At 36.7% G+C, this 24,072-nt stretch overlaps 1 protein-coding gene across 2 annotated transcripts; it reads right to left on the bottom strand.

Moving 5' to 3' along the window:
• Nucleotides 1-13,080: 13,080 nt before the first annotated feature.
• On the bottom strand, nt 13,081-23,306 carry LOC134662774 (cytochrome P450 CYP12A2-like). 2 transcript variants are annotated; one of them, XM_063519068.1, is made up of 10 exons: nt 23,216-23,306; nt 21,729-21,850; nt 20,125-20,258; nt 19,337-19,452; nt 18,608-18,724; nt 18,175-18,453; nt 17,583-17,751; nt 16,760-16,972; nt 15,773-15,944; nt 13,081-13,247 (listed from the first exon to the last, which is right to left on the bottom strand). In XM_063519068.1, exons 1-10 carry the CDS (start codon nt 23,272-23,274, stop codon nt 13,096-13,098), a joined length of 1,533 nt encoding a protein of 510 aa, XP_063375138.1. In that variant the 5' UTR covers nt 23,275-23,306; the 3' UTR covers nt 13,081-13,095. The 2 variants fall into 2 exon arrangements, with proteins under 2 accessions (XP_063375138.1, XP_063375139.1); XM_063519069.1 differs by lacking the exon at nt 21,729-21,850 and having other exon boundaries at nt 23,216-23,291.
• Between the last annotated feature and the right edge of the window lie 766 nt (nt 23,307-24,072).

The following is a 24,072-nucleotide window of genomic DNA, read 5'->3' as shown; positions in this document are numbered from 1 at the left end:
TAATAGCCCTTGGGCAAATCCACTTGTGTGTGTCGATAAAAAGGACGGAAAGGAAACAAGACCTTGCGGTGATTATCGTAGGTTAAACGCACAAACAATTCCTGACCGTTATCCATTACCAAGACTTTTAGACTTTACATACACACTTAAAGGTAAATCAATATTTTCCAAAATCGATGTGCGCAAAGCCTACCATAATATACCCATGGCACCAGAGGATATTCCAAAAACAGCTGTAATCACGCCTTTTGGATTATTCGAGTATACTAGGATGAATTTTGGCTTACGTAACGCAGCGCAGGATTTCCAGAGGTTAATCAACACTGTACTCAAAAACCTCGATTTTGCATTCGCATACTTAGACGACATAATTATTAGCTCCGAGTCAAAGGAACAACACATTAAACACTTAGAGTTAGTCCTAGAACGACTCAACGACTACGGACTTACCATAAACACAAATAAATGCGAATTTGGGAAATCGGAATTAATTTTTCTCGGCTATCATATTAGTAAGGAAGGTATCAAACCAAGCGAAGAAAAAACGCAACTCATTTCAAACTTTCCGCTACCAAAAACAGTCGAGGAACTCCGGCGATTTCTAGGAATGATGAATTTCTATAGGCAAAGCATTCCAAAAGCCGCTGAAATTCAAGCACCATTAAACGCTTACTTACACAATGCTAGAAAAAACGATAAAACTAAAATTACATGGTCTGAAAGTGCATTAAAAGCGTTCAGCCAATGTAAGAAAAGCATTAATGAAGCTTTAGTTTTGTCACATCCGGAAGTGTCCGCACCCCTAGTTCTAATGACTGATGCTTCCGGAAACTGCGTAGGTGGCGCCTTACATCAACAGATAGGTGATAAATTAGAACCTCTAGCTTTCTTTTCGAAAAAACTCACCGAAACCCAATGTAGGTACAGTACTTTCGACAGAGAGTTATTAGCTATTTACATGGCTATAAGGCATTTTCGTCACATGGTAGAAGGCAAAGAATTAACTGTATTAACAGACCACAAACCATTAACATTCGCACTTACAAAAAAGGTCTCACCTTCAGATTCACCTAGACGCCTCAGACAATTAGACTTTATATCTCAATTTTGTGACAAAATCCAATACATCGAAGGTGATAAAAACACAGTAGCCGACGCCTTATCGAGGATAAATGAAATATCAATACCTAGTTTAATCGATTATAAATCGTTAGCCGAAGCACAAGAAAATGACGCTGAATTACAGAATCTGAAAACTCAAAATAATCTACAATTTAAATTAATCACAATGCCAGAATCCGGGATAAAAATAACTTGCGAAACATCAACTGATAACATCCGACCTTACTTACCATTACGTTTCAGAGAACTTGCGATTAAAACAATTCACAACGTGAGTCACCCCGGCATCTCTGCTACAAGGCATGCAGTTAAAAATAGATATTTCTGGCCGAGCATGAACACAGATATCAAAAATATTGTAAAATGTTGTATTCCGTGTCAGAAGTCAAAAATTCAGAGACATACCATCACACCAATAGGCGAGTTCGACAACGCTTCACGTTTCGAACATGTGCATATTGACATTATAGGTCCGTTGCCGCTATCTAACGATTTCAGATATTGCGTCACAATAATAGATAGGGTAACAAAATAGCCTGAAGTGATCCCTACAAAGGATATAACAGCCGAAACGGTTGCTAAAGTGTTCGTAGAACACTGGATAGCTCGTTTCGGTTGCCCCAAGCGAATCACCTCAGACCAAGGCCGACAATTCGAGTCCGATTTATTTACGCAATTATTAAAAAGACTCGGCATCGAACGTGTTCGTACAACAGCGTACAATCCGAAAGCGAACGGCATGATCGAGAGATTTCATAGGACATTAAAGGCCGCCATTACCGCCAAATGTAAAGATAATACACAATGGTCACAGGAACTACCTTTAATCTTACTAGGTTTACGCTCAGCCATAAAGGAAGACCTAGGTTTTAGTCCATCTCAATTCTTATACGGCACAAACCTTAGATTACCAGGAGATTTATTTACCAAACATAATACAAACATAAATACCAACGAATATGTGAATAATCTCGCTCACATCCTCTCATCCGTTCCGAGTATTGCGAACGCTACTGGTTCTCACAACAAAAACAACATCTTCATACACAAGGACTTAAACTCTTGTACACATGTATTCCTGCGTAACGAAGCTCGAAAGTCCTTAGTACCTGCGTACGAAGGTCCATTTCAAGTTTTATCTCGCCATCCAAAGTTCTTTATTATCACAGTCAACAATAAACATGTCACTGTGTCACTTGACCGTCTCAAGCCGGCTTATCTTTTAATGGCCGACGATATGACGGTTACGAGCCCCAGCATTCAACGAAGTGATACTGTAGCCGCATCTCCGGGTGTCATAACATCATCAACACCGACACCGCAGCGGAATGACACTAATGGCACCACTTCAACCGAACCGCTGGTGAGAACAAGATCCGGTCGCACGGTAAAGAAGACCGTGCGATTCAACATTTAGCATTCCATCACTCACAGTCTACATCAGTACATATTCGGACGTCGAGCTATATACATCCACTCTCAACCAAACATGGGGAACCCACCAAGCAAAACAATGATCGTGACCCAGAATGGTGTCGCGTTGGACACCAAGCTGAGGACATCGGAGAAGGAGGACACATCAGGAGACAACACAAACTTTAAGATGTCTCTCGCAGCCGTGGTGCTGGTCAGCGCCTTAATAACGCTAGCCACCCTATACATTGGCTGGCGTTACTGCAAACAACGCATTAGAGCAACAGTGGACTATCGGATAGAGAAAACCATAAGAAAGAGGACCGCAGCCGCCGTGCAAACCGGCGCTATTGGAGCGCCGCCGCCGAAACAACAAACAATCAACCATGTGATAGTGTAAATAGTGTAAATAGGTGAGGGTGGGGAGGGTCGATCCCTAGGGGACACTTGGTAAACTTCATTTTTAATCAAACCAAACGAGATACATTTTTTTGCACTGGTAACACTCATTCATTCGTTCCTAACTTCACGTTCTGTCATGGCACTGTATCGGAAAAGTCAGTGGTTCAAAAATGGCGGACGGTGAAAGATTTTCTGCGTACTATATTCAATTTTCGGTAAGCTTTAACTGGATTTATTTTATAATATGAGATGGAAATGATGTTAGTTAGTGTGCTTATTTTATTTGTTGTTTATTGAAGTGATGATTAACTTGGATTACATTGATATACGCGAACACACGTTTCGAGTACGGCACGTTTTATAATCTTACTATGTATGGGGAGACTTTGTCTTTTTCTTCAGGGGAGATATGATTCCGGGATCATGTCACCCCCAAAGCGATCAAGTATACATTGTAATAAATTTACTTACAAAATGATTCATAGAGATATCATAAATATTTTCTTTTTTTTAGTAAATCATGCCGCAAAAGTACGACCAGAGAAACACTGATTTAAACTTTCAAGATTTTTGACTCATTATTGTTTATTAAAACGGGATTTAATGGCGTATAATTCAGTTTTTAATTATATAACCGACTCCGAACTCCGAAAACGGAATTATCCCCGTGGCCTTTGAAAAGACTAACTAAACTTGACATCAACATTTTACGAACTACCCGCACATGGTCTTGTTTATCAAGTTAAACGTTTTACACACAGGGGATGTTACTCGGTCGACAAACAACACTTATAAGCTTATAACGATATTTGGTTTTCAACCGGCGATATTTGTTTTTATGGATGAAATGCTATTTCAATGGCTTTCCGACCTTATGTACTATAGAACCGACGGTCCATAGAAAGGATTTTAGGATTATGCAGCTCAAACACCGTCCTCGAAACGTGAGCAGTAAATTTCTAAACTTATTTATTATAGTAAACAATAACGACCAGAGATGGGTAAAAAATTTAAAATTGTTGTAGGTATCTGACGCTAAAAATACCTTCATAATAACTTTAAAAAATTTAGCTTGTTACAAGAAATTTTATGTTAATAACTTAGATTTTTGTTTTTTTTATGGATAGTACGATTACATTGTTTTTTAAAAGTACAAGATTATGGATTAATATGTGTTTGATATCTTCATATATTAATTTTCTGTAGATAAAGTGAATAAATTAATGTAGATACTACCCTCGAAATATGACATTGCCGCTTAAAATCTTTTTACCAAGTGTCCCCAAATCTGGAAGACTTGATCCCTTCGGCTTAGTCATCTGATTACCGGAAATACAACTTCAAAGCATGGAAGATGCAATATATATATGTTTGCTGTGTATTTTACAAATTATAGATGCATTGCTAATAGCGATCAGAGTTATATAATCAATGAGAATCTGGTATGAGGAGACATGGTAAAAATCTGTTTACCATGTGTCCCAAGAACCAGGGTCACTTGATCCCCCTAGGATCAAGGCTCCCGACCAGGGGTAAACAAGTCTCCCTTACATAGGGGACACATGGTAAAAGTCAACAGTATGGGTTTTCATTAAATAATGGTCTAATTTATCGCACAAATCTGTTCTTATTCAAACTATTAATGAAGAGATAAATTCTGAATCGTATGGTCTATAAAGTTTTTCAATACTACAAATAGTTAAGAAAATGTATGCTAAAAACAAAAGGGGTGATCAACCCTCCCCAGTTTCCCCTACTTAGTGCAATCCTAAGATTGAAATAAAAAGTGCGGGCCGGATTTTTAGCAATAGTTTTTTCTAGATTTTTCTAAGGGTGGAGGACTGTGGCGAGGCTCCCCGCCACCACCATAACATATGTATCCGTAGTATATAGGTATAGGATAAGTTAGAGCCGACTGCGCTCGGCGCGTAAGATTAGTCTCATAGTAAACACCAACTAATGGACACGCATCTTTTAATTTATTTACCGTACCTTCTGATCCCATAGTAGTACCCAATTACATATACTTACTTACATACGGTAAAGTTACAATAGTTATGGAACGGTGTGTCGTAACACACATAACCACATGTACATTATTACACGCCTACACAGAATGCTAACAGTCACATTAAAAAAAATGCGGGTAGGCTATTGTCAGGAACACAGCCGCACGTGAAACATGATAGTGAAGGCCGAAGGTTGTCTCCCATGTAGGGCCGAAGGCCCGAGGCGGACGGAAGAGGTGTGCCTACAAGCGAGGCCGAAGGCTGTGCTGCAGGAGGGTTGGTGCTCAAACCAAGAAGTAATAAAGTGCATCCACACAGTGCGTTTTACAAAGACTATATGCTTGTATTTAAATGTAGGTATGTACCTACATAATGTAATGTTGTATTGTGTGTACTAAATACAGGAGCTGAAATTTCTGCTCAAGGCGAAAAGTCTTCATATACTTAGCAGAACCTCATACAACACAAACACTACTTAATTGTTTCCCACCGTATAACGCTGACTGGGTCTTGGCCGGATAAAAGCAGGGGCAAATTAACACCCCTGAGTCACTAATAAAATCCCTTTTACCGAGGTTGTAATCTATCACAGCAGTGATGACTAGTGATGTGCCAAACACATTTTCATGTAAAATGTTGCCATATGGCTCACACTGTCAAAAAGTTATCAGAGCTACCGCGAAAATCGAAGTTCGCAAATTGCGGGCATTTTTGTCTGTCACTCTAATTACGCCTTCATTGGAGTAAATGAGAAAGATCCCCGGTTTTCGCGGTAGCCCCTCAGGTCTCATGTTCTCTACAAGCTGTTTTAAGGGTGACCCTTATAGAATATGAAACTTTGTGTTACCTTGACCACTTTAATTTATATTTTTTTCATATTTTTCATATTTCTTTATTCAGTGTTGATTATACATTGTCAAACAGATAACTTAACAGTAATATGTACAGATAGTGAAATTAATAAATTTTTATCAATATAGGTATTTAAACATTGAAAATTCTAATATTATAATTTAAACTATGATAAAAAATTTGCATTATGGGACACAACATACAATTATACATAGGTATCTAAAGAAGTTATTTTAACTTCAAGATTGACACGTCATGTGGAATTAGAGGTCAAACAAATGACTGGCTTAGATCTTATTTAATCAATAGACAGCAATGTACTGAAATATCAAAATTTGTTGAGATTGATAATAGCTTGCATAAATTAGTATACAGATCACCTTTACGTACGGTTGTTTCAGGAGTACCTCAAGGAAGTAACTTAGGGCCACTTTTATTTTTAATCTTTATCAATGATCTTCCTAAAGCCATTAAGCCTAAAACCATACTTTTTGCAGATGATACAACCATCGTAGTCAGGAGTCAAAACCAACTTACATATGAGTCAGATATCAACGATGCCTTGACAGAGATGAATGATTGGATACTTGCAAATGCAATTTATGCAATTTCATTCTTCCAGAACAACACCGCCACAAATTAACATTAATATTGACAACATTCCCTTACAGAAGAGTAATATCATGAAATTTTTAGGTTTAAATATTGACTCCTCACTAAATTGGAGAGAACATATTAGCTCAGTGTGTAAAAAACTAGACCGTTTCATATTTTCCCTAAGAAAACTACGTCAGTCTGTGTCTTATGAAGCCGCCCTCACAGCTTATCACGGTCACGTCTCATCTATTCTCAACTATGGCCTCATCATCTGGGGTAACTCTGTTGAAGTGGAAAGAGCGTTCAAATTACAAAAAAAATGTGTACGTGCAATATCTAACGCTCGAATTGGAAGTAGCTGTAGACCATTATTTAAAAACTCAAAATCTTACCTCTAGCATGTATGTACATTCTAAAAATCTGTATTTTTGTTAAAAAGTTTCCAAAGTATTATGTCAAACGTTCCGATATATATTGTTCAAGCAACCCTAGACCACAATACAAAAATATGCTAAATCAACCGCGATGCATGACTGACATTTATAGAAGGAACGCTTACAGTGCAAGTATAGTAATATACAATAAATTACCAGTCCAAATAAAGGAACTCGAGGGCAAGGAATTTACTAAAAAACTGAGATATTGGCTCACTGATCGCTGTTTTTATACTGTAAAGGATTTTATGAATCATACGGATTCTGATTCTTAAATTTTACTGATATAACTCATCGTTATGTTACCAATTGTCGCATTTATTTTGTATGTAGAATTTAAATGCTAAAATATCCTTTGTAATTGTAAAATTTGCATACTGTTTAAAACGGTCGGAAAAGGTGAAACATACTTATTTATTACACTAACACATGTAATCTTAACCCTTTTTCTGCGAATAAATTATTGTTTGTTTGTTTGTTTGTTTGTCAAGATTGTTTACCTTTTTTCTAATGCTAAAAAAACGAACTAAAAAACCAACCTTTGCCCTTGTAAAACGAATAAATAATTATTTTATTTGTCGTGCGATATCGTATTCAGTTCAGTGTTTGCTTGTTGACTTGTTTAGAAAGTATTCCCGGGAATTCCCCGGAACGGGATTTTTTTCAAGGCACGTCACTAGTGCTGACTGTAATTACGTTAAGAAAGTCACACGTGGGCATTGAGTGCCTTAATCATGTGCTTCATCACATTTAATGGGCCGGTGATAGCTAATGTACTTGGAAAAGGTTTTTGCTAACTTAGGAGTTACTCCCTACTATCCCTATAGTTTGTACACACAACACTTTTATTTAGCTTCCTACCGAACTATATCTCTTTGTACCTATCTAGGTGCTTCAAATCTTGTAACTTAAGTTTGAACCACTTCCCGGTGTCTGATTGAGCTGAAATTTCGCATACTTCCATATTTCCGATGATCTTCGATCAACACGGGCTTCCGACACGTCGAAACGAAAGGGATAGGCCCAAGCGATATCTTGACATTCAAATCATTCTGCCATTTTTCGCGGGGGGGAACGTGCACACAGTCGCACTTCTCACACACGTACAAAATCCAATCTGTAATGACGACACAAATACATAGAAAATGACACCCTACACAGACAAATCTTGCACACCTCGATCTGTTTTTGTGTACGGACAGTCACAAGTGTCACAACACGCACACTAACACATTTTCGTCAAGAGATGAGAAGTCGGATTTGTCGCTCGACCGATCCGCAATTTGTACTGGGCGAGAAAAATCGATAAATCTAACAATTACATGAAACTAAAATATACTAATTGTGTTTAAATGTAATTAAACGTATGATATGTAAAAAAAACTATTACATGTGAAATGTAACACCTTTTTTTTGTAAATTTGATGTCCCCGACCTCTTTTTACAACAAAAAACCAAGCAATTGGCATTTTTTCTGCTGCTGTGTTCACTAGCGCGTCTGGACTCGGTCTAGTTTAAAATCCGAGCGCAACTAGTTTTGTTACCCGCGCTAGATCAGTTGATCTTGTACCTAGGCAGAGGGGAAATAGTGCGAATGCCGCGTCCCTTCCGTGTTCGTCGAAGCCGATGACAGTGCATATGCTAACATGGCAGACATTTCAAGTAAAATTAAAAAATATATATATTTCAAAGTTTCGCACTTACATACTTATTAGAATTAGAACGTGACAGGCATGGTGACAGACGATAAAAATCCAGAATCTAGGCTACCCAGCCACGGTAATACTACTTGCCCCAATTCTTCGAGTACCTATATGCAATTTTACAAAGACTGCGTCTTTGATTTAGATATTTATTCTCATAATATGAAATGACATTAAAAATTATGCTAGACTAATCTACAATAATCTACATGAATTTGTATTATGATTGTTATTTAAATTTACATAATATTATTTAAAAGATACAAATTAAAAATGTCAATCTACAATAATATACATGACTTTATATTATGATCGTCATTTATATTTATAGCTGGTCAAGCAAATCTTGTCAGTAAAAAATGGCGCGAAATTCAAATTTTCTATGGGACGATATTCCTTTCGCGCCTACATTTTTCAAATTTGCCGCGTTTTTCTACTGACAAGATCTGCTTGACCAAGTATACATAATATTATTTAATAGATACATATTAAAAATAATAAATCTTTTGTCAACAATTTGATTTAATTTGTTCCCTAAGTTGTATTTTATATTTATGTCATCCATACCTCCGTTCTAATTATAGTGCAATTAAACTAGGTCGTTCACCTTCTGTGGTCACCGAGTCAAATTGGTATTGCTAGGCAACCAGGCAACCGACATTGTTTGATGTGGCAGACGGGACAAATCAGAATAGACTTAAAACTAAAACCAAGTATTCTATAGATATTTCACATACAGTCAGCTTTTTTATAACACTACAAATGTTAATAACTATTAAACTATAGGTAAACCAGAACTTTGGGAGTATTGTCAAGGGGGCGCTCGTTTTGAATTTTATATAGCAACAATTTGTATAGTGGGGACAATGGAAATTGGCAGATGATTTTTGTTTTATTCCGACAACTTTAATAAGTGCGAAGTTTGATGTTTGGATATTTCTTCGATTTTTACGCTTAAATGGCTGACTCGATTTAGATAAAATGAATAGCGTGAATATCATCCAAATCTATTTTCTTTTTTGCTTTCTTTTTTTTAGGTTTGGTCATTTAATTCCGCCCTTACGCCCTTCGCTAGCAATCCGTGATACCGATGCATGCAATACACCTAATACACAAATCAAATTATTACAAGACATCAACCAAATCGTGACGACCTGACTATAGTGACATTTGTCCATAAGTTTGAAACTTACCCGTCAATTCAGATGCTAATTTCGTTATGTTTTCTAATGGAAGAAATTTCTCTCCCGCACGTTTTTTTTCCAATAAATAACTATATACACTATTTACAACTTTTTTTCTCTGTAAAATCTAAAACTTTCGGCATGATTATTGCAGTCTAATAATAATTCACACGAAACTAGACAAAGCAATGTTTACATTGTCAATATTGACAACTATCATAGAGGGTAGATGTTGTCTATTATTAAAATTGTTGCCATTGCTAGAAATTAGTACCAACAAATTTCCGTAACATGGCGCACCCTCAATAGATCCTGGTTCACCTATATCTATTACCAACGCTTAAATGAGACTTTAATCTCAGGGTCGTGGAATTGGGCCCCACGTTGGGCGCCATGTGAAATAGAAAAGGCCTTAGAAAAAAAATGAAATGGAGTATTAAAGGAAATGTTAATTAAATAAAAAAATAATCGTTAGTAATGGCGGCAATATTTAAACTGCCAAAGAGGCGGGGAAAAAAGTAGCATCTTTTTTTCTTTTTTTTCTAACTTAGGCCGCGAATATTTCAGCCTGGTCGTTTCAGCCAGCAGCTTAAGTTTAACTGAAAAAACCCTGCCATTCTCGACACAGTTGTTGCTAAGAAAATAGGCGTTCTCTTAAGAACATAGCATCGTTAGAGCCGTGTTAGAGCCATATATTGCCGTGAACAAGTGATTGGCAGTGAGAAATGAACATGCGTCTTGCGGCTAGCATCGTATTTGTTCCCAGCAAATGAAAGAAAATAGAAAAACTTTGTAACAAGGAACTGACTTTAAAAAGGTTGACAATAGGTACTTTACAAGTCTTAATTACCTAGTTAATTTATGTTTTATCCTTTTCTTACTAATACATTAGTCAAGATTAGACATTAAGACAAATGAAGCGTTTAAGAAAGCGCAAGGTCACACAACATAATTCAAAACAAAAAGGCTCATTTGGGTGAGTATTTAGTATTATTCTTTATTTTAATTCTTAGGCTAGGTGATTTATAATATGAATATGAAAGTAAAATATAAAAAAACTTGCAAAACAATAAAAAATACATATAAACACATTATAAAAAACCTAACCTAGGGTGCCGCCGACAGCGGGGCAAGGCCCAAGCTGCCAGTGGTCAGGGCTGCAGAGAGAGGAACCGGCGGACTATCCGCGCCGTGTCCAAAATTACCGTCTTCTGCATCTGGCCCTTGATCCAACCACCTAGCGAGAGTCTCTCAAGATGTTGGTCGAAACTCTTCGCTATTATTATAATTATTAATTGTCGCATTTATAGAACTTAGGCACTGTGTAAAATCAGGTAGATTATCTGCACACTTGCACAGTCTGTGGGCATATAGACACTGAAGATTAACACTTCATTATCCTGTAATGATAACTTAACACCTTGGCAGACGGGAAAACACACTATCTCCATTAATAGGGCTGTGCCTCTATGTGGTCTATCTCGAAGAATCCCCGCCGCTTCTATTTTTTACAATAATAAAAAAATCAAACGTAGGGCATAGCTATGGTTAATATACAGCAAACTATCTACAATTTTTGAAGTGAAAACTTCTTTAGCGGCGCTGGGCACTTTTTGAGGTGGGGAAAAAAAGATAAACTCGAGACAGCGTAAGGCGATCACGTGACCGTAAGGGGCGTAAGGTTTAGATGGCCACTCATAATTTAGATGGCATTTAAATCAATAAAGAAAAACTCAATATTATTTGACATTTATGTTGCGGACTCCTTTTCAAGACTCTTTACCTATGTTCAAATAATTTGACGTTGTCATGACAGCATGTAAATAAACATGTCAATGAAAAAGTGTGATCTTATTTGAGAATGATAATAATATATAATAAACAAATAGAATACCTCCGCTAAACGTATGTATCGTGTTACCGGGCGTCGGTAACATAGTGAGGTGAGTTTTCACTTTTATCGGCACTCCCGTTGTTGCTTGTTTTTCATAATGTCAATATCCAGAGAGGGAAATGGGGACTACGTTCGTATGGAGAAACGGCCGTCCAATTTTCTCGTAAACAAAAGTATTTTTAGATAAGGATAAACGTCTGTTACGCGGAGCCAAAATTCATTCCGTAAACAAATGAAAGTGTAAAGCAAGTCTTTGTTAGCCTTTTGTAAGACAGGTTATCTTTCAAGAGGTGATACAAGTTGAATAGAAATGGGGCCCTTGGCGAGATTAAAATAATCTCAATGTCCTAAAGTTCTCAGTAAAAGGAAATTTTACATTTTCAAAATTCCGGCTTTCCACTTTTGGTTGATTTTTTTCAGGCTTAAGGATGACTCACGCTAGAACGGTCCGGGCCCGGGTGGAGCTTTCGACACTTCAGTTTCCTATAGAAACATCACGCGATCACCGGTCATCTGTCCTATAAAAAGAAGTGTCGGAAGCCTCGTCCCGGGCCCGGACCGTTCTAGCGTGAGTCATCCTTTATGATTACGAAACTTGGGTACCGTAAAACCTACCAAGTATAGTCCATAAGCTGCCAACTGAATTGCATTTATAGGCACCTACATGTTGAAAAAACCGGCCAAGTGCGAGTCGGACTCGCGCACGAGGAGTTCCGTCCCATTACGTAAAAAACGGCAATAAAATCACGTTTGTTGTATGATATTTACTCACTTAAATATATATTTTATTTTGTTTTTAGTAAGTATTTGTTGTTATAGCGGCAACAGAAATACATCGTCTGTGAAAATTTCAACTGTCTAGCTATAGTAGCTATCATGGTTCATGAGTTACAGCCTGGTGACAGACAGACGGACAGCGGAGTCTTACTAATAGGTTTCCGTTTTTACCCCTTGGGTACGGAACCCTAAAAATGTGACTGTTAAAACATTAGTAAACTAGTTGTACGTTATAGGTAGGTACCTTTCTAAATTCTAACTCCTAATAATTCTAACTTACAATAAAACTTCAGTTTGAGTACTACATTATGGTGTTTATCTTAATATTTTTTGTGAATGTCTGCTGGTGTCTGATTTACAACTGATGCAATGTCATGGTTTTGTTTTGTATCAGAAGTAGGTATTTTTAACTACATTTTTTAACTACATTACTTAAACTTTGTACAACCGGTTTATAGTATTTCTAGCGTATCGAGCATTTGTGTGTATTCTACATTCTCGTTGTTTTCTTATCTTTGCTATTTTTAATCGTTATACAATGTAATTCAATGGATGACTGTTATTGGCCTTATTTTTATGTAAGCATTAATATGTCTTAGTTATATTTACGGCTGTTGTTGTCCTGAATACCAATAAAATAAAAAAATAAAAATAAAAATTATAAAAGTGTATGTTGTTTATTATTATAAAAACTTATTCATTATTTGTCTACAAGTCTTTAAATACAAAATAAAAAGGTCCTGTTATATAGTTGAGCGAATTGGCAGTGACGTTGATGGATCCACCCGTCCAGTCGATATCGAAATTCTCTACGACTTTCGATATGAGTGTCTGCATCTCTAGCTCTGCGATGCGGCGACCTGGGAAAAAATATTATGTTGTTACACATATATAGGTAGTGATAACCGATAATGAGCTTTCGCGTGTGCAGCCCAACAATCGGTATTGGAAAAGGTCACATCACTATAGCGATAGCGCGGCAATGACTGACAGGTGAGCATTGCCGCAATGGCGGCGTCGTAGTGGAGTTTCCCAAGTTATGCCTTTTTAGGGTTCCGTAGCCAAATGGCAAAAAACGGAACCCTTATAGATTCGTCATGTCTGTCTGTCTGTCCGTCTGTCCGTCTGTCTGTCTGTCCGTCTGTCCGTCTGTCCGTCTGTCTGTCCGTCCGTATGTCACAGCCACTTTTCTCCGAAACTATAAGAACTATACTGTTGAAACTTGGTAAGTAGATGTATTCTGTAGAAAAAAAACAATAAATTTTTGGGGTTCCCCATACTTCGAACTGAAACTCAAAAAAAATTTTTTCATCAAACCCATACGTGTGGTGTATCTATGGATAGGTCTTCAAAAATGATATTGAGGTTTCTAATATCATTTTTTTCTAAACTGAATAGTTTGCGCGAGAGACACTTCCAAAGTGGTAAAATGTGTGTGTCCCCCCCTGTAACTTCTAAAATAAGAGAATGATAAAACTGAAAAAAATATATGATGTACATTACCATGTAAACTTCCACCGAAAATTGGTTTGAACGAGATCTAGTAAGTAGTTTTTTTTTATACGTCATAAATCGCCTAAATACGGAACCCTTCATGGGCGAGTCCGACTCGCACTTGGCCGCTTTTTTTATTGCATTAAATCCTTTATTTGATGATGATTGGTGTTTTAGTTTAACAGTAGGTAGTCACAAAATAAGTTAAGTGTATTCGGGTTTCTAAAAGTTAAAAATGTCGGGTGATTCCACATAGGGATTCTATTCTAATATTATGGAATTATGGGTGATTTATTATCACAATTTGACGACATTTTGAAGTACTACCCCACGCCCTAAGGAAGTTACACACCCATTGTGTATATAAAGACAGGATTTGATTTGAGTTCACAGTTTTTTGATGATATTGGGGCGTTTTTAGGGTTCCGTAGCCAAATGGCAAAAAACGGAACCCTTATAGATTCGTCATGTCTGTCTGTCTGTCCGTCTGTCTGTCCGTCTGTCTGTCCGTCCGTATGTCACAGCCACTTTTCTCCGAAACTATAAGAACTATACTGTTGAAACTTGGTAAGTAGATGTATTCTGTGAACCGCATTAAGATTTTCACACAAAAATAGAAAAAAAAACAATAAATTTTTGGGGTTCCCCATACTTCGAACTGAAACTCAAATTTTTTTTTTTTCATCAAACCCATACGTGTGGGGTATCTATGGATAGGTCTTCAAAAATGATATTGAGGTTTCTAATATCATTTTTTTCTAAACTGAATAGTTTGCGCGAGAGACACTTCCAAAGTGGTAAAATGTGTCCCCCCCCCCGTAACTTCTAAAATAACAGAATGATAAAACTAAAAAAAATATATGATGTACATTACCATGTAAACTTCCACCGAAAATTGGTTTGAACGAGATCTAGTAAGTAGTTTTTTTTTTATACGTCATAAATCGTCTAAATACGGAACCCTTCATGGGCGAGTCCGACTCGCACTTGGCCGCTTTTTTTTTGTTGTCCCCTACACTTTTTTCAAATTTGGGATTTTTTATGTTATTTCTACTCAGAATCACGAGCTCTTTCTATCCTTATAGGAGAAAAAAAGTGTCCTAAGGTTTTTATTTCCATTACGTCACCATTTTTCATAGACTTTGTATGGCGGTCGCGGAATGGAAAGATCAAAAAATGTATGGAAATTTTGGGACACTTTTTTTCTCCTATTAGGATAGAAAGAGCTCGTGATTCTGAGTAGAAATAACACAAAAAATCCCAAATTTGAAAAAAAAGTGTAAGGGACAACAAAAAAAAACGCCCATTGGGATACAAAAAAAATACACACACATAAGAATAATGAATAAGAATTCGTTTATTCATGGCAAACTAAACTACATTTAATACATAACATCATATAATTACCTTATGTTTGTTCGTGAGATAGCTACTTATTGCACAGAGACTTAATAATAAGATTATCGGACACGGCTGATATCTTATCAGCCACTTTTATATAAGTACATATAACAATATTTACATATCAATATTATCAGCACCGCCTGTCGTTTACCTCTGCTTGTGTTTGCAATACTCTTTAGTATTTGTATTGTATTGTACCTAATAAGATTTTACCTAGTGTACGTTCAGTTGACGATCTGTTATATGCTTGCATGAGATTAGCTTTTCTGGTTATTATTGTACATAATCTTACCTAAAAAACAATCGAATTTTATGGCTTCGTATGCGGTAAAGGGTTAAAAATAAATAAAAAGAATACTTACCTGTATAATTCTAGTGTAGTATGTAAGTACAATTAACCTTGTTTATAAGTAGCCGAGTAACAAATGTGGACTGTATATTATCTAAATAAAAAATAAAAATAAAATAAATAAATAAATAATCTTACCTATGCACATTCTCACACCATACCCGAACGGACTGGTAACGAAGGGGTGAGTATTGCCATGATAAAAGGGATCCTCCTTGTCAGATAGCCATCTTTCTGGTATGAACTCATCCGGTTTTGGATAGTGTTCCTTCATATTAGACATGTACTGGTGGGGAAATATTACCACAACCTGAAATGTTTTTGAGTTTTTACGTTCGACACTGATCACAACTTATGAGTGATATTACTAGGAATTGTTCTGGATTGTTCTAGATCGTACTGTACTACAAATATGAATTATAATGTTATTTTAAGCTTCGAATAAATTTAAAAGTGGAAAAATTACTGTGTTGACTGTCGAGACTTGAACTCACGGCCTCTGGATGTTATTTTACTTAAGATTACTGATGTAACTAGCGATATATCTGCCGATTTTTTTAACCCTTTAACCGCCATAGAATTTGTCATCGAGCGTGCTCGTGTCGCCGGGGGGTACGAAGTTACACGAAGTTTTGTCTTATTTATCAGACAGCGGCGAAATGAGCCAGAGTATGGTTTATCATATCAGTCTACGGCGGTTAAAAGGTTAATAAATTGCGTTTTCCCGTGACCACAGTGCTGCGGCCATAGAACGTTCAATCCGTCACTCACTTTATCAAGCACATTGATAGTGATCGCTGCAACAGTGATGTCGCATTTGAAATCGAAATGATATCGTTATTATGTGTTCCGTTCCACGTCTGAGATCCTCATCATAATATATGCATATCACGTTTTCAAGTAGGTACTCACTAATTACAGTAATTAAAAGAATTTGCTAGACTTGATTACACATTTTCAGGTCAAACCAGTTTAATCTGATAGGTATATTTCATTTTTTTTAACAAGCAGAAACGTCTGCGATCGATGTTATTGATTGCAGAGGCCGTGACTTCAAGTCTCACCCAAGACAGTAATTTTTCCACTTTTAAATTTATTCTAGATATATTTCAAACCAAAACTAACGTCCTTTGGAATCCTATATCCCAGCAAGTTGTACTCCTTAGTAGCCTGTCTCATATTCCCATTAACTACTGGTAGAATCCTCATAGACTCCTTAATGCAGGCCCTTAAGTAAGGTTTCTGAGATTCCTTGGCTAAAACTTCTTCTCTAAGCTTCTTTTGTTTATCAGGATTAGCTGCAAGAAAGTACAATGTAGCAAGTGCGGTGTTTGCAGCCTGAAAAGAAAGTCATATTTAAATACCTAGGTTACATCAGGAGCTTTTGGCTGGTTTTCTGTCAAAGAAATGTCAGATTCGTAACTGCTTAAGAACAATGAATTATCATCAGAACGGGCCCCTGGATCTACACATTGAACATTGAACTATTTAATTTTAAAAAGCAGCTTCGTCTAGGTCCCTTTAAAACATCTCATATCGCATTACATTGACAATGAATTCATCGCCGTCGTATTAATTCACATTTCCCAGAACATTGGATCCAATGTATGTTAATGGTATGCAGCTTGTACAGGTAATGTTGATGACTTAATTTCTGTTGTGAAACACCAGTTTGTTGATGTTACGCCAAGCAAGATTCTTGTCCCGAAATTGTACTGAGTTGTCAACATTTTGTGTCAGCTCTCGTGATTCGTCCTATTAAGATTGTACTTTTGCCAATATTGTTTAATAGTTTGTCAAAGGACTGTCTCATTTCAAACATAGACGGAGAGAATCATACTATCTTTGTCTTACACTAGTACTAGCAGCCAAAAGAAAAGGATGAGTACTTATAGTTTTTTTTTTGTTATTATTTACTGACAAATTTGGTTTGACCAACTATACTTACCGTATCTACTCCAGCCATAAGCATGTCTGATGCCATAACATGTGCTACTCGAACGTCAATCTCGAGGAGCTTTTCCAAAATGGGCTTCTCTGAATTAGGAGTGTCAGTTGAGTTATTTTTTGACTTTTCCATATTTTTTATTGCTTGGTCGATAAAGAATTTTGTTAAACTAACAATAGAAGAAACATATACATATTAATAGACGTATACACGTAAAGTTATTGTGTGCATTTTTAGGGTTCCGTAGCCAAAGGGTAAAAACGGGACCCTATTACTAAGACTCCACTGTCCGTCTGTCTGTCTGTCACCAGGCTGAATTTCATGAAACGTGATAGCTAGACAGTTGAAATTTTCACACATGATGTATTTCTTAACAACAAATACTAAAACAGTAATATAAATATTTAGCTCCCATACAACAAACGTGATTTTTTTGTCGTTTTTTTGCTCGATATTACGGAATGGTACGGAACCCTTCGTGCCGACTCGCACTTGGCCGATTTTTATTTATAGAGTGTATGGAGTTACTTAATTCGGATTTTATGGGTAAAGAAACTAACGTAACTATTTTTCTTGAATGAGTTTTGTTTACCTTTCTTGTTCTTCAAAAACTTTCATAGCTTTTTTAAACATCGGTGTGGAAAAAAATCTCCAAGGGCTTGGTCCGAAGTCAACCTTTTCCACTATTTCAAAGGTATCATGTACATTTTGTATCAGTTTCCTTGCAGGAGAATCCGCTGGTAGATTGGGGTCAAAACAATTTAATCGGGTCCCCAGTGCTACCACTCCAATAGACTCCAAAGCCCATAGATTCATCTCAATGTCTATTTTCTTCGTTATCATGTTGTTTTCGTCTCTGTCAGATCTTAATCTAAAATCAATAAAAGAAAAATGCTTTATTTATGAAATCAAGAAAAAAATACACACACATTTTGAAGTAAACCGGTTAAACCTGGAGTTAAAGTACAATTTGACACTGGGTTAACGGTTAACTGCGGGTTAGTGGGATAATCTTAATGTCTTACTTCGCAACCATATCATTGGCAACATCTTCTAGAACATCCTTGTACAATTTGATCATCTTCGGTTGTAGCATGATGTGATTAACCTTTGATCGAAAATCTTTCCAGTTTTCGCCGTGACTGAAACAATGAAATTAAGAGTGTTTTAAAAATCCAGAGGTATTCTTTGCGCTACGACATAGGATTCTTCAAGAAGCGGGTATATATAAGAAGAACCCTAAGTTCTCAAGATGTCGCTTATGTGCAAGGGCGACGATGACCGCTGCCCAACAGGCGGCTCGTCTGCTCGTTTGCTGACTATAACGTAAAATAAAAGCCAGACTAGAGTTCGTGCTAACTTTGCACCGACTTTGCAGCAACAAAGAGGTGCCACTATGAAAGCGACAGTGGAAAATGGGACATGTCAACGTTTCTTTTTTGATAAATTTCGTTGCTTCTATATTTACACTTTTCGTTCTTATATATAGAGAAATATAGTAAGACAAGAGTGCTCACTCCATACATCAGTTTTAATACCAAAAAGACTATTAATTTCAGTGTCTACATCTAGCAGCGGTGCTACATCTATTGTCAAGTAGCAGTACTGATAGTTCTGCTACTCGATGCTAGATCTTTTTGGTATCAAAACTGATGTATGGAGTGAGCAATCTATGTATTTTTATCTCTATGATTTAGGTTATAAGTATATATACGATATCCTGTAAGTGATGTAAGTTATAAGTACATATTTACTCGGATATCAGGCCGGTCTGTCGTTTGGGATCGTAAGTCTTGTTGTGTTGCTTGCGATAGTACTCCAGGGAAGGGAAGCCTGGTCGTATTGGCATTGTGTTCTCAGATCTGAGGACCTACAATGTATTTAAGATTAAGTATTAAAACAGGTAACAAAATAACTTGCATGCTAAAATTATGGATATTTCAAATCTTTTATACTAAAAACCGGCCAAGTGCGAGTCGGACTCACGCACAAACGGTTCCGTTACCATTACGCAAAAAACGGCAAAAAAATCACGTTTGTTGTATGGGAGGCCCACATAAATATTTATTTTAATCTGTTTTTAGTATTTGTTGTTATAGCGGCAACAGAAATACATCATCTGGTAAAATTTCAACTGTGATTTCTGTGTGATGTATAACGGTTCATGAGATGCAGCCTGGTGACAGACAGACAGACGAACAGTGGGGTCTTAGTAACAGGGTCCCGTTTTTAACCTTTTGGGTACCTAACTACGGACGGGTAAGGAACCATCAATATATATTATAAATCCCCTGCCGCGTATGTCTCTCTGTATGTTCGCGATAAACTCAAAAGCTACTGTACGGATTTTCATGCAGTTTTCACTTATAGAGTGTTTCTTGACGAAGGTTTTGGTGTATAATTTGTACCTAAAGGTTTTGTGTAAATTCGTTGAACTAACCGTGTGAAGCCGGGGCGGGTCGCTAGTAAAAAGTAAAGTTATAAAATTGGGTATTTCTCCTAAATAAATGATTTATTTATTTATTTTGTTTTGTTTACTTACATGTTCAACAGCCTCAGCATCGAATAACATAACCATTGGGAGCGCTCCCATCAGTCCTTCCAATCTCACTATAGGCCCGTATAGTTGATACAACTTTTGATTTAACTCAACGCCCTTGTATCCTGACAGCTTTCCTGATAATTTGATAAACAAGTCACAGTTATCATAAACTACATCATCCTACACTAGAACAGGTGACGCGGCAAAAAACTGTAGTGTAAGTACTGGAACATATAAATCTATGGCTTTTATAACGGAAACATCCTCAAAGTAGGCATTCTTTTTAGAAAAAACGTTACAAAAGAAAACATTTTAATCAAACAAAATGCTGCAGAAATATTGATAAAAAGCTTCGATCAACACGGGCTTCCGACAGGTCGGAAGGGATAGGCCCAAGCGATATCTTGACATTCAAATCATTCTGCCATTTTTCGCGGGGGGGAATGTGTACACAGTCGCACTTCTCACACACTTGCATACAAAATCCAATCTGTAATGACGACACAAATACATAGAAAATGACACCCTACACAGACAAATCTTGCACACCTCGATCTGTTTTTGTGTACGGACGAGTCACAAGTGTCACAACACGCACACTAACACATTTTCGTCAAGAGATGAGAAGTCGGATTTGTTGCTCGACCGATCCGCAATTTGTACTGGGCGAGAAAAATCGATAAATCCAGCAATTACATGAGACTAAAATATAATAATTGTGTTTAAATATAATTAAACGTATGACATGTAAAAAAAATATTACGTGTGAAATATAACACCTTCTTTTTGTAAATTTGATGTCCCCGACCTCTTTTTACAACAAAAAACATCGGTTTATTGATCGCAATTAGGCATCTTTTCTGCTGCTGTGTTTACTCGCGCGTCTGGACTCGGTCTAGTTAAAAATCCGAGCGCAACTAGTTTTATTACCCGCGCTAGATCAGTTGATCTTGTACCTAGGCAGAGGGGAAATAGAGCGAATGCCGCATCCCTTCCGTGTTGATCGAAGATAAAAGTCACAATATTTTTACTAAAATTGGGTTGACAGTATCCAGAAAATTGTTAAGGGTGTTTTAGGTTAGGGTTGCGAAACCACCAAAAGAGAAAGTAAAAAAGAAGGCACGTAATGAATAGCAAAAATAGTTGGTCAAACCAATTTGTCAGTAAATAGGACCAAAAAAACTATACTCATCCTTTTCTTTTGGGTGCTAGTACTAGTGTAAGACAAAGATAGTATGATGCTCTCTGTCTATGTTTGAAATGAGATAATCCTTTGACACATTATAGTTGCTATACAACCTTTTTTGGATAAAATGTAAGGGATCGAATGGTACCCTTACTTTTTTTCCTTTTAAGAAGTAAACAAATAACTTAATTTATGAAACTTTCAGGTCCTGTATTTGTGTAGTATTTCCATGTATATAATTTTAATATCCACATCATTGTGATTTTCTAATTTGCTATGTATTTTACTAGATTTTGTTCTAAAACTCAACATGTGTCATCCCTATTAATGCGAGTGCAATAGAGATGTCAACTGGTGGGTCAATGACCGTAAATCTATGTGGAAAGCTTTACTTTAGAAGGAGAGACGAATAGTTTACCTCCAGGTAAAAAACTTAGTACAGATCCCAGAATAGGCACAGCCGGTGGCCCGGGGATTTCCTTCCACGGTTTTATATTCTGGATGTCTGCTGCATTGTCTTTGGTTATAGATGTGGTGCTCCTGAAAAAAAAAGTGGTCTAAGTTTACAGTAATGAATCAAGTAGGTCAATTGGAACCCAGAAAGATAATAAAACCGGCCAAGTGCGAGTCGGACTCGCGCACGAAGGGTTCCGTTCCATTACGGCAAAAATATCACGTTTGTTGTATGGGAGGCCCCACTTAAATATTTAGTTTATTTTGTTTTTACTATTTGTTCTTTAAATACCTACATCATCTGTAAAAAATTCAACTGTCTAGCTATCACGGTTCGTCTGGTGACAGACGGACGGACGACAGACAGACAGACGGACAGCGGACTGCCTGTTGTTTGTGAAATGTGAATATTTATACAAAAAAACTATAATTTGCAATGTTTTTGGGAAATATGTAAGCTAATTAATTAATCTAAGTATAATATATGCTTATTAATATTGTTTTTTGTATGTACATTAATTGTAATAATTAAAGTGGGCATTGTATTCAATTCAATTCAACAGTGGTTACTCAGAGGTACTCCTCTGAGTCTGAATGTCTGTCAAGTTAAACCAGTCTGACAGCACTGGCTTCCCTCTGGGGGCTGTTCATAAATTACGATCTATCGAATCAATTTTTGACGATTTTTGACCCCCCCACCCCTAAAATCATCCAAAAATCATGCTTCGAATGACCCCGTTTCCTTCTACGTAATGCTACCATCATCCGATGTCCAGACCCCCTCCCCCCAATTTGAAATGACGTAATTTAATAGCCCCCTGGCTGGCTGGTATGAGCGCATAAGAAGATGGTCAATGTCAAACAACAACTATTCAATCGTAATAGAACAGGTAAAGCGAAATAAACAAATCAATTAAAGTTCTAAAACCAGTACAAATGTTGATATAACGCCGGCTGAGAAATTGAGAATACGTTTGTGCCATATCCATTTTTGAACAAAATCGTTTTTTAGATTTCTAAAATAACAAAAAATATGCCATAATTGACACTAATCGGTATATGAAAATTAATAGTTTTCAAAAATGTGCCATATCCGCATTTTACTATAGGATAATTACACTCTGTTAACAGATAATTATCACAAAGTGTGACATATCCAACACTTTTGTGTCATATATTATCATACATTGTAAGTTTAACATTTACTCATCAAAAACGGATATGGTAATAATAAATATGGTTTTATTACATGATTACTACTATATTCACAATATTTCTATAGTACTATAAATTGTTAACATATGTCCCTAAATGATAATAAGTTCAATATTTCCTAAATGTAAAACTTTTCGAAAACTATTATTTTTTTGCTCCTTTTCGCTCTCCTGGTAAACCAATGTAAGTGGCGTACCTATATGGCACAAATGTATTCTCACCCGGCGATAAACTAACCTTAAAAAAGTTTTCTTCATCGCTGCCAAATTTACTACACGCACTTTAGACATCTGCATCTTTCAATTAAAAAAAAAAACACTTTCACAAACAAAACAAAACACTACCAACTATAAAAAAATTCAAAAAATTATACGTTATCTCTCCTAAAGCCCCATCGCCATACTAAACGTCATATCAACATGCAATCCAACGTTGCTTATGATGAACGGTGACACAACTCAAAATGAAATGCTATTGCATTTAATATTCTATCTTCTACTGGTAAGATTTGAAATCGAATGGCATTTCATTTTGTTTTGTGCCATTTCATGATAAGCAACGAAGAGTGTTTTTAGAATTAGACCTTGACTGCGAGTTTAGACAGTCATTTGGATGCGATTCCCACGTCGCTCTGATGTTTGAGCGAGACAACGCTATGCGAGTATTATAGCGACATTCCGCTCGCGCATCGCAGCGACGTGCGAATCGCATCCATTGTGATAACCGCCATAGAACGTATTTATGCGGTATTGACACTTTATGGGAACGGACTAGAGTTGAATGTCGTATGATAGTGTTTAAATTTTAAACGTTTGTTGTTGATTTGTTGATGATTTTTCCTGGTATATTGTACGGCCCAATTCGAACAATGCTTTTAAGGCGTCACAGCGGTACGATACCGATCTGTCAGTGTCAAAAGTGACGATTTTTGGTTGAAGAAACGTCACTTTTGACACTGGCATATCCGATCCATGTCGTATTTTTAGCAAATTTTTAACGTATCATAAAGTTCAAATCAAGCCGTAAGTCATCATTACCTACCGTAATATTTTCCTAGGATAAGACAACCTTCGTGTTATTGTCGATAAATCTCC

Source organism: Cydia amplana, chromosome 3 (assembly GCF_948474715.1).
Source record: "Cydia amplana chromosome 3, ilCydAmpl1.1, whole genome shotgun sequence".
NCBI classification, from domain to species: domain Eukaryota; kingdom Metazoa; phylum Arthropoda; class Insecta; order Lepidoptera; family Tortricidae; genus Cydia; species Cydia amplana.
The sequence above is the reverse complement of the archived record's forward strand: the minus strand, read 5'-3'. Positions and strand labels throughout refer to the sequence as shown.

What these genes read in the sequence shown, in the direction of transcription:
- LOC134662774 (XM_063519068.1), bottom strand. Translation starts at nt 23,274, where the DNA reads ATGCAGATGTCTAAAGTGCGTGTAGTAAATTTGGCAGCGATGAAGAAA. An exon ending in ATGAAGAAAACTTTTTTAAG is followed by an intron (nt 21,851 to 23,215) that starts GTTAGTTTATCG and finishes TTTTTTTTTCAG; the next exon opens with GAGCACCACATCTATAACCA. An exon ending in TTATGGCTGGAGTAGATACG is followed by an intron (nt 16,973 to 17,582) that starts GTAAGTATAGTT and finishes CTTTCTTTTCAG; the next exon opens with GCTGCAAACACCGCACTTGC.